This window comes from Neodiprion virginianus, chromosome 3 (genome assembly GCF_021901495.1).
Source record: "Neodiprion virginianus isolate iyNeoVirg1 chromosome 3, iyNeoVirg1.1, whole genome shotgun sequence".
Lineage (NCBI taxonomy): Eukaryota > Metazoa > Arthropoda > Insecta > Hymenoptera > Diprionidae > Neodiprion > Neodiprion virginianus.
The window spans coordinates 8058026-8072057 of record NC_060879.1 but is presented as its reverse complement, the minus strand read 5'-3'; the positions used below and the strand labels follow the sequence as shown (position 1 = coordinate 8072057).

The window sequence follows — 14032 nt, the reverse complement described above, 5'->3', positions numbered from 1 at the left end:
TGGGTTTATCAACCAGTTTACAGAGGCTGTAAATACCTATTCGATAAATAACCATCAGAACTGTTATTCGAACGACCAAGTTGTAAATCTCATCATGCAGTAGTGAATATTTTCAAGAATTTTCGGCTGCAGATATATTGATTACCGCAACATGGGGGAACATAAAAATTAACATCCCATGTGGAAGATTTCAGTGTAAACTCGTGAATAAACTGATTTTATTTTGGTACAGAAAGAGTTGAGATATTTGATCATCTTGTATGTAAATATAGCTAGACAATGGAAACACGTAATAGCTAGACAATGAGTTTCGTGAAAGGGCGGCTTAATTTCCCCCTCCACAGACTCCCTTCCCGCTAACTTGTGGATGCCGCGTGGCTTTGCTGCTGGTATATCCTGTTTGCCTTTTCTGTTCAACGCCGCGTTGGAGGCGGTCAGTGATATCGAATCCAAGTGATCCGTTCATCAAGGAACGTTGAAAGTACGGTAAAATGTCGGAAACTTTGCAACTCAGAGGGACCCTTCGGGGCCACAATGGATGGGTTACCCAAATCGCAACCAACCCGAAATATCCTGATATGATTCTGTCGTCTTCACGCGGTAAGTCTTGACTGCCATAATGTATCATGCCGACAATATTCTAACATCTGAGATCGTCACGCTGCAAAAACAACGTGTTAATCGTGCGACATTCCCACCTCTCTTCTATTATTATCTTTGCTTACAAATTAATTTTGCAGTTTATTTAATGCAACACAAATAAATACGTGCTACTTAAGATTATTGGCTCCTGAAAAGTGTCTTCGTATGTCTTTATTTGTTGGAGTTCCACCTTTTGAAGTTGTTCAGTCCGTATGTGTATGATTAAATTGCTACTTTTCATGCCTGGTGTATGTTTAGATGATTATCATGTGTGGATATCCAAATATAACTTGTCCTTAGAAAGTTTGCCACTTTAACATAGGTCCAGTGGAAGTATATTTCAAATAAAATTGTATGACATCAATTTTACAGACAAAACTTTGATCGTATGGAAGTTAACACGTGATGATGCCAATTATGGTATACCACAAAAGCGTCTTTATGGTCACTCGCATTTTATCAGTGATGTCGTGCTTTCATCTGACGGTAACTACGCTTTGTCTGGATCATGGGACAAGACTCTGCGTCTTTGGGATTTGGCTGCGGGTCGCACAACCAGGAGGTTTGAAGACCATACCAAGGTGTGACTAAACCCAAATCCATCTCGAGAGGGGGAACAAATATTGTGAAAAATGTACAAACCACTGAAGCTTTTTTTTTCATATTTTTTTTTTATTACTTATGCTATGGCCGAAGAATCTTCGAGAAACAGAAATATACTGAAGCTTTTTTGTATATATTTTTTTTCATTCTTTGGTATTTAGAAGAGGTGGGATGATGTAGCTATATCTCTGCGCTGTGAGTACTAGTTGTAATTTTGAAATTGTCGATTCTGATGCGACTTGGAAAAAAGTGGATTTTAGAAAGATTTTTTTTTATTATTTTCCATTACATCTATTGTGTAGAATTTTGTGTACTGCAAACTGTATGTACATTGATTCTGAACGAAATTTTCAATCGGTTCTGTCATACTTCATTTGGAACTAAATATTGGAATCTTACTTCATTCAACAGGATGTCCTCAGCGTCGCATTCTCTGTAGACAATCGGCAAATTGTTTCTGGATCTCGAGACAAGACTATCAAGTTGTGGAACACACTTGCCGAATGTAAATACACCATTCAAGATGATGGTCACAGTGATTGGGTCAGTTGCGTTCGATTCTCTCCTAACCACTCCAATCCCATCATTGTTTCTGCTGGATGGGATCGCGTTGTCAAGGTAACTATGAATTCCAACTACGACTTTTCTGCAGCAAAAATATTTCTGTTTGCAATTTTTAATTTAATAATATGAAATTCAATTGCTTCATTCAAAGTACAGCAAAGGCTCTAACTATTATTTTCTTTCCAGTCATGTCTTGTGAAATTTGCATTTCAAGTACATTATGTCGTATATTATTTTTGCATGTAATTGAGAATTTTCAATGCATCCACAGACCAAAATATTGATCAGAGTAATGTAAAATTATCGACGATGAGGCATTTTTTTTAAAAATTCATAGACATGGTTTGCAAATAATTTGAACAATTTTTAGTGATTTTCATTGCTGGAAAAGTTTGATAATATTTTGGTCAAAGCATTTTTATCTTGTACTTACAAATTATTGAAAACTTAAGATATTCTAAATGATGTAAATCTTTGAAAAACATGAATTCTGTGAGTGTTAGCGGATATGGGACTGATTAATTGTTCCAAAGTAAAACATTTCAAATTGTTATGCAATTTTCCCTTACAATATTTCCCTTGTTATCATACACAGGTCTGGAACTTGACGAACTGTCGTCTAAAGATCAACCATAATGGGCACACTGGGTACCTTAACACAGTAACTGTCTCTCCAGACGGTTCCCTCTGTGCTTCCGGTGGCAAGGTAAAAATTTATAATATTTACTTATATTTGATTATTCATTCTACACTACATCTTTTCTTTTTTAATCCATTTTTACCAATAAAATATGATGCAAACAACTAAATTCATGATATCCATGAGTGTTTACGGATATGGGACTGACTAAATATAAACCAATCTCTTACTGACTTTCACTATTTCCGGGATTATCACTAATACTCTTATTTGCTTACCTTTCTCATAGGATTGCAAAGCAATGCTGTGGGATTTGAATGATGGAAAGCACTTGCATACGCTGGACCACAACGACATCATCACCGCCTTATGCTTCAGCCCGAACCGTTATTGGCTCTGTGCCGCATTCGGGCCATCGATCAAGATCTGGGATCTTGAAAGCAAGGAAATGGTCGAGGAACTGAAACCCGAAGTTGTGTCTGCCACCAGCAAGGCTGAGCCCGCTCAGTGTCTTTCTTTGGCTTGGTCCACGGACGGACAAACGCTGTTTGCCGGTTACTCGGACAACACCATTCGCGTTTGGCAGGTGTCTGTGTCCAGTCGATAAATGCTTTGTACTATACTATACTGAATAAAGGAGCTGAGAAATTTTATCAAATTTTATTTATTTGATTAATTCCAAGCCTAGTCGCCAATGCCCATTACAGGATGGCCACACACCTGGAAAACCTGGAATTGCCAGTGAAATTTTATTTCCGTAATTGAAAAGTTTGAAAATATTAATATTCTTAAATTTGAATTAGAAATGATTTTGTGAAGTGACATATCTTTAAATTATGATAGTTAGTGGTCCTATACATTGTCGTTTTCATCGATATCATTGCGTTTATACTTCTAACTGAACTATCATTATAACCCTCCTCCTTGTCTTTACTTGAAGGTAAGTAATTTTTTTTTCAATTCGAATTGAATTTGAACAAAATGTAGAGGTAATAAGCTGGACGATTTAAGACTTGTGAAATTTTGACAAATTTTTTCATTCAATTTATTTCCTAAAAATTTGTTCTGTCATCTTTAGTCAGGACAAAACACTCCGATAGTTTGGCAAGTATTTACCAGATTTTTATGTGTTAAGATTAGATGAGACAAATATCGTCAGGCATAGAGATGAATTAAACGAAATAACTCGTTTCAGTCTTCTAATGAATTTCAACAAATATTAAACTACATAAATTCATACCTCGGTCTAATCTACTATTGTCTGCTGTTTACAGAGCATTGAAGAAATAAAACAACAATTGAACTGGTCACTGCAGTTTCTATGCGAGTAAGTAGAGGTTTTATGAAAAATTTTCCTGCTTGCATGAAGTAAGGTATTTAAATTAAATTACAAATATACTTTAGCATTGATAACATCACACAGTAACTCCTTCGACCTGTTGTATCTGCTTAAACTTTGTTTTAAATGAAGAACAAAAAAATATACCAGCATTATTTTTCCCTCAACTACTGAAATATGAAATAAAAACATTTAACGAAACTTCCCCATTATCACAACATATTTCAACGAATAAAAACTATTCTATTTACAAATAGCTGTTACATTTAGATATGAATATCAGTATTAAGTATATTACAAGATGCTATTCATTCTAAAAATCAATAGAAGTAATTTCAAGATCTTTTGCTCTAGTGTTCGTTACTGGTCTTGCTTGTCTGAATCCTAGTCTCTAATTTCTCAAATTCTTCCTTCGCTGCTCGATCTGATTCATCTTCGACTTGTTCGACACCCTGAACTTCAGGAATATAAAATTGCATCATATTTTGCACACCGTTTTTCAATGTCACTACGGAACTGGGGCAGCTGGTACAAGAACCTTGCATTTTTAGCTTTACTATCCCATCTACAAAACCCTGTGGCAATAAAAAGTATTTTGTAACTTCAAATTGAAAACAGTTGATGGTTGAAGTAGAAAGAAATGTTTTATATCCAATACTTCATTTACGTACCATGTACACAATGTCTCCTCCATCTTCTTGGACTGTGGGCCTGATTCTTGTGTCAAGAAGTTCTTTTATCATTTGAACAGTTTCATCGTCATCATCCTGAATCTCTAATTCAGAAACGTCAATGAATTACAATTAGGAATAGAAAACAATGGAGAGTAATTGTTATAAAAGATCACATGAAATTGTCCAATTCATTTACTTGTATCTAGCGATGGCTGTGCTTCCGTAAGAACAGGCAATCCGCTAGCAAAAAAATCCATTATAGTAGCAAATACTTCTGGCTTTATGAGCTTCCAATCGACGTCTTCGTCAACTTTAGTTACAGTGATAAAATCAGACCCAAAAAATATCGACTTCACTCCTTCAATTCTGAAAAGCATCTTTGCCAATGGCGAACAATATGCATCTGATCCTGTAGGAAAATCCATTGTTTGTCCTGGTTCGAGGACGGCAACTCCAGGTAGAAACTTCAAACTATTGGGATTTGGCGTGTCTTGAGTTTGTATAAACATATTGCGTTTATGCAATTCGTTGAATCTAGTGGTTGACTGCCAAAGGAAAGGCCTTTGCATGTAAGATTTGCTACAGTTGTGAAGACGCTTAGCATTGTTGATAGTCCTGCCATAAAAGGAGATATCTTTGAAGGGCGTTCCATACACGTATTAGAAAATTTGACTCCATGTACTAGTGGATACGACAGTTTACAAAAAAAATTACAAAAAATATTGCGAATTATAAGGAAAGAGAGAAAGGAAAATCTAAAGTTGCTCAACGTTTCGTAGAGTAACAAATTGTACAGGAATATCTCACGGTTACCGTACGTTAGATTAGGTTATAAACACACGTTAATTTCATCAGTAAATAACAATTTGTAATTCATACCGTAAACTTTGTCGTGCAAAAATTGACCCACAGTTTATCGAACGACTGAGAACTGTTGTTTTTGCGAACATTTTATTCCTCAGAGTTATTCTTTACTTTTGCGTATTGCAATGTCGTACTGTCAAAATCATCTGTAATTTTTTAAGACCACCGTAACAAAGCGATATGATACGTTAGTTCCGTTGGATCAAATGATTATTCGCCAGGTGGATTGATCTTTGCGGTCCAAATTCATGGAGATTTAAAAAGTGTTTCCCAAATATACGGCAAAAAATTATTCCTTTGGCGAAAAGCTTTGACGTGAAACAAGGTCCGACAATTTTAGATTCTCATTACAGAGGACAACATTGTCTTTGATCATCTTCGTCAGAAGGATTCAAACAAAGCAAAATGTCCGCTGTTACAGTCAACGGTGGGTATTTGAAATTAAAGGAGCATCTGATTAAAAACGATGGAATAACGATTTTGTTTGTCCCATTTGGTGGAATTATGTGGTAATTGTGATCTTAATAAAAAAAAAAAGAAAATTAGATCACGGTTAAAATCAATGACGACAGTGATGACGACCCTGACTTATTTTTCCAGTGTCTATCTGACTCACAACGAAACTTTTTACTTTCAAAAAAGCCGGCATAAGGCCAATTTACTATTCGTTTTCCGAACATTGACTGCGAATAATATAACATTTGTACAACGAATTATATCATTGATGAATTTTTGCAGATACTTTACTGTGCGTTATGTGGTTTGAAATCCAATTGACACGTCAATTGGATCCAGGATTTATATTACGTTACACGTCCATCAAACGTGTCAACGGTGTCAACATGATAATGAATTATTAACAGTTATACTTGACGTCTTTTCAATATTTTTCGACGACGATAAGGAGTGTTAACATTTTTTCTACGCACAACCGGTTATTCTCATTCTTTTTTATTCATCTCTCATTCATCATTTGACAAAATCGTATTTTACTCGCGTGGCCAACTCCAGCTACCCGCAATGTTTCTTTTTATGATATATATGAAAATGAAATATCGCTGAATGCAACGCAAAGGTTTGAGGTTAAATTATCTTTACTGAAAATAATAACAAATAAAGGGTTCTAACCTGAAAGTACCCACAATGTCTTACTCTGAAAACAAACACTTCACACAGTGATCAACGAGAATCATACAACATGCCGCGGCTAGCTATGCTCCCCAGGACTTCCAGAATCGTTGCATTATGTTCCGCTGCAAATTTCATCAATGCAGCTGACAGGGTAATCATGCCGATTGCCATCGTTCCTATGACCGACCAGTACAGATGGAATCTTCATTGGCAAGGCTGGATCTTGTCGGCGTTTGCATTTGGCTATTTTACAAGCCAGGTAAATCTTGACGATTTCTCTCTTATTACTTCCACTCTATCGAGCCACAGCAATCCTTAATGCTGCGATAAAATTATTCTCAAAATCCTGTTCATAATAGATACTCAAGCGCTTCATGTGTCTTCTTTGAATGGTCTTTAAATTATCCCAGTCACTTTACAAATTCAAGGAATTTCTATTGCTATTGAAACTTCTACCTAGTATCAGCAATGTTTCAAGTGGTGAGATTTCCAGAAAAAAAACAACTTAGGCTAGAGCATTTTATAATTATGGTACAAAGTTTGATCTTTATATGATATGTCGAACAATTAGTACGAATATTGTAAAATTCATATACCTAACGTTACATCTTTTTTCAATAATTGAAAAAACACCCCAAGCATATTTTTCGGATTCCTTATACAGCTGCAGAAGCACTTAAAAATATTAAATTACGTTTCTCGGAGAAATATTACTTTCTTGAAATAACTCCCGATATGCAATGTCATATAATTAAGTGGGTACAAAAAACAATTTTGATCAAGTTCGTTTTGTGTATATGTAATAAACATGATGTAGCTTGTGATGTTTTTAGGTTATCGGAGCAAGTACGGCTAATCGATTTGGTTGTAAAACTGTTTTGATGTCGGCAGTTTTGCTATGGTCAATTAGCACGGTCATCACACCTCTATTGGCCCATTCGATACCCATGCTCATCATATGTCGAGTTATTCTTGGACTCGGAGAAGGTTTAGGTACGTTGACTGTGCTCTACTTATTGCCATTTAGTATAAAAGTAAGCGGTAAAATTAATAAGACAACAGAAAGCATTAAAATATTCCAATCGAAAGTATTTTTACAACCAAGAAGAAAAGATTTGACAATGTGTAAAAATGCAAATCGAAATATAATGGAAAATGAAGTTCTCCAAACATGACAATTATTACTTATTTCTTGGCTGTTGGAATTATTTTTCAGGTCTTCCAGTTATATTTCACCTGTTTGCTCATAACGTACCAGTTGAGGAGAGATCGCGTGCATTTGGGTATCTTGTAGCTGCGGGATCCGTTGGCCAAGTAGTAGCGTCGGTTGTAAGTCAGAATATGATAACTCCAATTTTTAACTGAAAACAATTAAATCGTCGTCAAATTTAAAGATTATTTAAATTGTTTGTTATAAAATTATTATATAAAATTGATTAAACTTTGCCTGCTAATTTTTATAGATTTGTCCGCACATGTCCTGGCCAAACGGATTTTACTTGTTTGGGAGCCTCGGAATCCTTTGGACTTTATTGTGGATGTTACTTTATAGAGAGTCAAACACTCAAGACGAAATACCATTGTTTTTACCCAAAGTATGCAGACCTTTATTTCAAATAACTCTTAATTGTAGCTCGTTAATTGTTTTATCTGGGCAATTTACATTTCGGATTATACTCAGTTAAAACCCTGAAGCTGGCAAAATTTCAAAGTATCATTGACAATAAGTAAGGTACACTGTGTTACGAAGGAAATATGCTACCACTTTAAAACTAGCTAAATACGTTCTAATATTTTTTCATATACTCAGGTGGCTCAAAATCGAAATATGCACTGGACAGAACTGATAACTCACTGGCCTCTTTGGGCATTGTATATAGCTCATTTTGCAATGAATTGGAGCAACTACATAATCATGCAATGGTTACCGACTTATTTGGCACGAAATTTATCTGCCTACAAGGAAAGCATCAGTTTAACAGCTTTGCCGTACATTGTAAACTCGCTTGTCGGTATTGGTAAGCCATTTATTTGATACGTTGCAATAAAAATTCTATTTTTGAATTAAAATCTAACAATCTGATAATCCAATAATATACTTTTCATTTTGTAGTTGCTGGTCACAGTGCGGATAATTTGATTCAAAAAAGGTGGTCAGTCTTATCTGTAAGGAGATTGATGACTAGCATCGGCTTAATCGGTCCAGGGGCATTTTTGCTCGCCTTTTGCGCCGTTGACAACTTACTTGCAGCTGTGATGTAAGCTTGAATTAAACCGATATTATATCAAGATGTATTGAAATTTTTTTAAATCCATTGAATGGAACAATGAATCTTTCACTTTTTCCTATACTTGCTTTCATATTTCGTATTTCTAACAATGTATGATTTTAAACTTGCGCACTTTATACAGATTTGTGTCAATTTCGATGGGACTTTGCGCTTGCAATTCGGCAGGTCATCTCAGCAATCACGCTGATGTAGCTCCTAATCATGCTGGCATAACTTTTGCTATATCAAACACAATAGTAAGTAAAAAATAATTGACTTTTTTTTCTTCATAATAATGTACAATGAATAATTATCATATTTAATACGTACAGTAGGCACTCATCGATTATTCATTTGGCAAATAAAAATACAGTGATTCATCCTTGCACATGTAAGAAAGTATTTAGATCCAAAACTTTTGTTCACCAACAAAGATAATTATTACCAACTACCAGGACTTTGTATTGAATATAAACAAAAAATCAATTATAGAATGGAAATATTAACATATTTATTTGTTGCAGGCTACCATACCTGGAATTCTCTGTGGTCCATTGACTGCCGAATTAGTGACAGCCTCGCAGGGTCGATGGATGCCAGTCTTCGTTCTGGCAGCTGCAGTGAATTTTACTGGTGCGATAATCTATCACACACATAGTTCTGCGCTCCAAGTGTTATGAATACTTGGATCGTTGTATGTGGGAAAATGTGATGAACGTGATACGAGGTATGACGATAAACAATACAAATGAGTGACGATAAACCAAGGGTGTTGCAAAAACGTATATATTATTGTATAAAATCGAAGTATTTTATCACCTTCAGGCATACCAAGGTATGTATAGATTTAATCTTACATCAAAATTACATAAATTTATGACTTGAGATGAGAATTCGTACGATTATTACCAATTATTTCCATACGTACACGAATGTTATTACTATTTTTTTCAATTATTATTCTGAATAAAAGCATATATACTTTACGTAAATACATATATTACGATTTTCAATCGATATGCAAAGAAATGGGTTTAAGTGCAAAAAAATTCATTTTACAAGCACTGCTGCGGCTGGCCTATATTACTTCACAAACGTTATCTAATATTTTAGAGAATCTTCTTTTATAGTCTTTTTCCGTGCTTGAAGCTTTCGTGCGATTGTTTTTCTGCTTTTCATGCCTTTCATTGTTTATATTAACACCATTCTATACGGGACATCATTCCATGCCAATTCGACCAAATTTTGACCCCTCCATTTGTAATGTGGTTAAATTTTTTTTAGATGATTGTAGCATTTCTAAAATAAAATTTTTGTGTTCTCATATGCAACTGTTTTTAAATTATGAACGCTCAAATTATTCTCAATTTCAACTTTTTTTCACAACGCTCAAAATATTTTTTATTTTTATGTCGCCTAAGGCAACTGCGTCATTTCCAAATCACCAAAGATGGATACTTTTATATTACAAGGACGTCTCCAGATATTTAAATTGAATGGAAGATGAAATTGACTATTAATACAATTTTTGTAAATTCGATGACAAATAGTATAAAAATTATCTTTTACTTCTACGTGATTTTAACATAGTTACCATAGAGTTTGACTGAAACACAGAATTTTTTTAATATTTGTAAAACATGTATTTTTGTAGCTTAAACATTATCAGTGTCCTGAGAATAATAGAAAAAAGAGATTCCATCATGGGTCCAATCATAATATAGTTGGTTCAAAACATCAGATTTTGTTGTTTTGTTTTGTTCAAAAATTGCCAAAATGGTGGAAATAAAAAAAATTTGAGTATCATACCTCTAAAATGGTAAATTAAAAAATAAAGTTTAAAAGTTCTATTATCAGATGAAAAAGTTTCAATTGCGTTAATCAAAACTGCTGAAGTTAAAACCTAGTCAAGCTTTCACGGAATGCCCAATGTATGTATGTAAGTAACACAATTCGATGATTACACAGCAGTATTATTGAAACTGAAAGCATTTACCAAAACAGCCTTCGTCACCATGCAATCTGCAAATGTAATGATTTGCTCCTGATCTTATTCGTGGCTTTATGTACTGGGTTTAATAAAAACGCTTCGTAACCGTTAACGGTATATTCTGTGTAATACTCTCAAAATACTTACTAAAACATCTACAATTTTTTTGGTGGTCACGCACTTTGCAAGTCTCACAATGTGTTTCAAAACTTCGGATGTCTTCGTTGACTAGCATTTGCGAATGCATTATCTTGTTTTCATTGATTAACTCACAAACGAAATTATTTCATCTTCACCTTCATATTTCATCTTAACTAACACACTTTCGCCGTGTATTTGAATCAAACTGGCTTACACTTTTTCTAAATTTTCAGTTGTCAAGGGACTGAAATGAACCTCCATTAGCGATTAAAAAAAAAAAAAAATAAACAAAAAATGACAATTGTGACAGGTTTTGTGGCTTAAACTTTCTTTTTTACGTTTTTCACTGTCTCTGTACTGTGAGCCTAAGCAAATCATAGTATGTGATCTTATGTATAGTGTAGGAGATTATTCGGACTTTGAAAACTTTTTATAGTACAAAAATAGACTTTCAGAAAGTAAGAATAATGATAGTAGTAATTATAATAGTACTAATAATATCAATAATATAAGTTTTTATAGTCAGTATTTTGTAAATTTTCTTGTGTAAAGTGTTATTTAATTGGCGTAGATTTTAGCCCAGTTCACTAATTAGCAAATACATACCAAAAGGGACTGACATGGGACTTGTATATTATGTAAACAACTATACTGTATATAAATTATGATTACCATTTAATCTTATAACATTAGATATTTTTGGGCAATGTACACTCATAAGGGGATGCTATGATGCATGGGTCACCAATTCGATCTATCTTTAGTACACATTTAGGTCATGACCAGGAGTATAACAGGTGCAAGTAGGAAGGCACGCATCTTAACCGTTTCCAAGAAATAATATTTAAATTAATTGTCAATTAATTAATAATCAAAATAAAAAATTAAAATTAGTAATCAAAATTTCAGTGCATTCAACTGTATTCTACGTAGAGCTCTAGTTCAAAGCAGGGCTCTTTCCATCGCGCCACGTGGTCGGTAGCTTTTCGTTGATGTAGAATGTATATGAACGGAGTGAAATTTTGATGATGAATTTTAATTTTCTATTATAATTGTTAATTAATTCACAATTAATTTCATTATTATTTCTCGAAAAGGGTTAAGAAGCATGTCTTAGTACTTGCACCTATTATACTGCTGGTCATGACCTACACGTGTACAAAAGGTGGATCGAATCGGTGACTCATGCATTATACCGTCCCTAGTCAGATTTTCTTCGGCACCATCTCAAATTGTATACTTATATTGCATTAACTAAAGATATATACTTCGATCAACGTATATTGTGAAAAAAATATCTATTATTCAGTTTGTAAGTATTCGCATGGTTTTTTTTCTTTGACACGAAGAATTGTGTTTTGCATAGATTATTATTTTGTTCCTAACGAAAAGGTCATCCAGGATAAGTAAATAAAAAAAGAGACATATATTCACTGCTCCATAACAAGTTTCAATGGAAGCCAAAGTTTATTACTTATCATGTACATTATAGTGAAATTCAAAAAAAAAAGTTACCATCATTAACGGCAATTTCATGTTTTATTCATTTTAAGCCATCAAAAATTATTTTTATAGTAACTGCTGGTTAAAAGAGATTCGGATATTTTGTATGCGCTCACAAAATGCTGCTATAATTTGTACAGTATACTTTATTGTTACGCAGTTGCTAGTGAAGGTTTTGAATGATTGAAATTGTTCAATCAAATCAAATTTACGTTAATTAAAAGTGGTATGCTTATTTATTTTCATCCGTATTTAATTGAAAGAGGTAAATAGATTCGTATCGGAGTACAGAAAAAATTTTTTCTCATCTAGCGAGCTCTGCCATTTGACAAATTTGGTAGTCCATTTACCAAACTTGGCAAAATCGCCTGTAATCGAGGATTCTTTAATATCTCGTTTTGGACTGCTAAGAACTTTTGAACAAACGACTGTTTTTTGATGTTGACTAATTTTTTCTTATCCTTCCTGTTTTCGGCCAATTTTTTATCTATTATTACATGCAGTTTTTCACAACTGTTATAAAACTTCAATTTATCCATATCCTTCAAAGGTTTTTCATTGTTTTTTGTGGAACAATTACGAATGGTATTTGCCACGGTACGCTGTATCTTTTGCATCAGCCATTTGTCACTATTATTTTCAACACCGAATATGAATTTTTTACCAGAATTTAGAGGGTTACTAAAATTTACAGAATCTTGATACCATTGTGTCGGATGCAATGATAACTCTTTGCTTAGAAACTTTGACTTGCGGATCTGATAGCATGAGTACTTTGGTATCTGTCTTTCTAGTGCATTCAAACCGATTTCAATAAAAGGATTATTATATTTGACTGCAATTTCATCGTTTTGATTTGTGTTGCTACTTTGTTCAACAGTAGATAACTGTTTTCGATCTTTGCTTATCATCTCTGATTTGCATATCGGCATTTCTGTATTATTTACTACCTCATTGCTGTTACATCGAGCGTTGTTCATATTCTCATTACATTTTGCTGACATTATCTCTTCTGGTAATTCTTCTTTCATCTTAACTGTTTTTCTACCATTTGGAAACGAGTTTAGAGTTTCGGCAATCAACAACTGCCTTGAGTTTTCACATTTTTCTGGATTCATACGAACATTTATGGATTGTTCATATCTTTCCTCGTCTATGTGGAACCCAGTGTCGTAAATATTTAGTTTTTCTAACATATCAGCTACAGCCTCAGAAGTTGGACATGATACTGTCTTCTGGTTATTATCGCTCCTATCCTTATCTGAGATTAAGCCGCACTTATCCAAATACTTCTCTGCTTCGGATTTTATTGCTGTAGTTCTATCGGTCTTGGAATTGGTTATCGTTTTCTTACCTTTGTTTTTATTTTCATTTCCTGTACCCGAGTAGTATGTTTTTTCAAAATTAGTATGACATATTTTAAGAATATCATTCTCCGTATTTATACTGCGCATACATTTTAGTGATGCATTTTGAATCAAACTATTATCTTTTCTTTCAAAAACAGTTGGTTTCAACATTTTCTGGTCCTTCATGGTCTTCTTACTTGGATTTAATACTGAATCTGAAAACAGAGTTTCAGTTTCTTTATCGAATTTACTTCCAAATCTCGATTTCAATGTCTTACTTGTTGCTTTGTGTGGAAGATAACCAGCCTTTTTATTTCTTTCA

At 34.0% G+C, this 14032-nt stretch overlaps 3 protein-coding genes across 5 annotated transcripts; 2 read left to right on the top strand and 1 right to left on the bottom strand.

Annotated features, from left to right (window-relative positions):
- Positions 1–391: 391 nt before the first annotated feature.
- LOC124301693 (guanine nucleotide-binding protein subunit beta-like protein) lies at positions 392–3102 on the top strand. Its single transcript, XM_046757067.1, has 5 exons — positions 392–600; positions 1015–1223; positions 1657–1863; positions 2405–2515; positions 2739–3102. Exons 1-5 carry the CDS (start codon positions 492–494, stop codon positions 3054–3056), a joined length of 954 nt encoding a protein of 317 aa, XP_046613023.1. The 5' UTR covers positions 392–491; the 3' UTR covers positions 3057–3102.
- Positions 3103–4010: 908 nt separating this feature from the next.
- On the bottom strand, positions 4011–5560 carry LOC124301553 (NFU1 iron-sulfur cluster scaffold homolog, mitochondrial-like). Its single transcript, XM_046756745.1, has 4 exons — positions 5342–5560; positions 4659–5077; positions 4460–4563; positions 4011–4363 (listed from the first exon to the last, which is right to left on the bottom strand). Exons 1-4 carry the CDS (start codon positions 5410–5412, stop codon positions 4139–4141), a joined length of 819 nt encoding a protein of 272 aa, XP_046612701.1. The 5' UTR covers positions 5413–5560; the 3' UTR covers positions 4011–4138.
- A 125-nt stretch (positions 5561–5685) lies between these two features.
- Positions 5686–12135, top strand: LOC124301551 (sodium-dependent phosphate transport protein 1, chloroplastic-like). Of its 3 annotated transcripts, none has more exons than XM_046756741.1 (10): positions 5686–5753; positions 6065–6408; positions 6503–6716; positions 7291–7450; positions 7674–7786; positions 7921–8052; positions 8268–8475; positions 8571–8715; positions 8870–8984; positions 9252–12135. In XM_046756741.1, the coding sequence occupies exons 2-10, from the start codon at positions 6389–6391 to the stop codon at positions 9405–9407; spliced, it is 1263 nt and encodes a 420-aa protein (XP_046612697.1). In that variant the 5' UTR covers positions 5686–5753; positions 6065–6388; the 3' UTR covers positions 9408–12135. The 3 variants fall into 3 exon arrangements, with proteins under 3 accessions (XP_046612697.1, XP_046612698.1, XP_046612699.1); XM_046756742.1 differs by having other exon boundaries at positions 5719–5835; XM_046756743.1 differs by having other exon boundaries at positions 5719–6401.
- The last annotated feature ends 1897 nt before the right edge of the window (positions 12136–14032 follow it).

Excerpts from the sequence above, each read along its gene's own strand:
- LOC124301553 (XM_046756745.1), bottom strand. The coding sequence starts at position 5,412 with ATGTTCGCAAAAACAACAGTTCTCAGTCGTTCGATAAACTGTGGGTCA. Across the intron at positions 5,078-5,341 it reads TTTGCACGACAAAGTTTACG|GACTATCAACAATGCTAAGC; the intron begins GTATGAATTACA and ends CTTTTATGGCAG. Across the intron at positions 4,364-4,459 it reads GAGGAGACATTGTGTACATG|GGTTTTGTAGATGGGATAGT; the intron begins GTACGTAAATGA and ends TTATTGCCACAG.
- LOC124301693 (XM_046757067.1), top strand. The coding sequence starts at position 492 with ATGTCGGAAACTTTGCAACTCAGAGGGACCCTTCGGGGCCACAATGGA. Across the intron at positions 601-1,014 it reads GATTCTGTCGTCTTCACGCG|ACAAAACTTTGATCGTATGG; the intron begins GTAAGTCTTGAC and ends TCAATTTTACAG. Across the intron at positions 2,516-2,738 it reads TCTGTGCTTCCGGTGGCAAG|GATTGCAAAGCAATGCTGTG; the intron begins GTAAAAATTTAT and ends CCTTTCTCATAG.
- LOC124301551 (XM_046756741.1), top strand. The coding sequence starts at position 6,389 with ATGCAACGCAAAGGTTTGAG. Across the intron at positions 6,409-6,502 it reads ATGCAACGCAAAGGTTTGAG|TGATCAACGAGAATCATACA; the intron begins GTTAAATTATCT and ends CACTTCACACAG. Across the intron at positions 8,716-8,869 it reads AACTTACTTGCAGCTGTGAT|ATTTGTGTCAATTTCGATGG; the intron begins GTAAGCTTGAAT and ends CACTTTATACAG.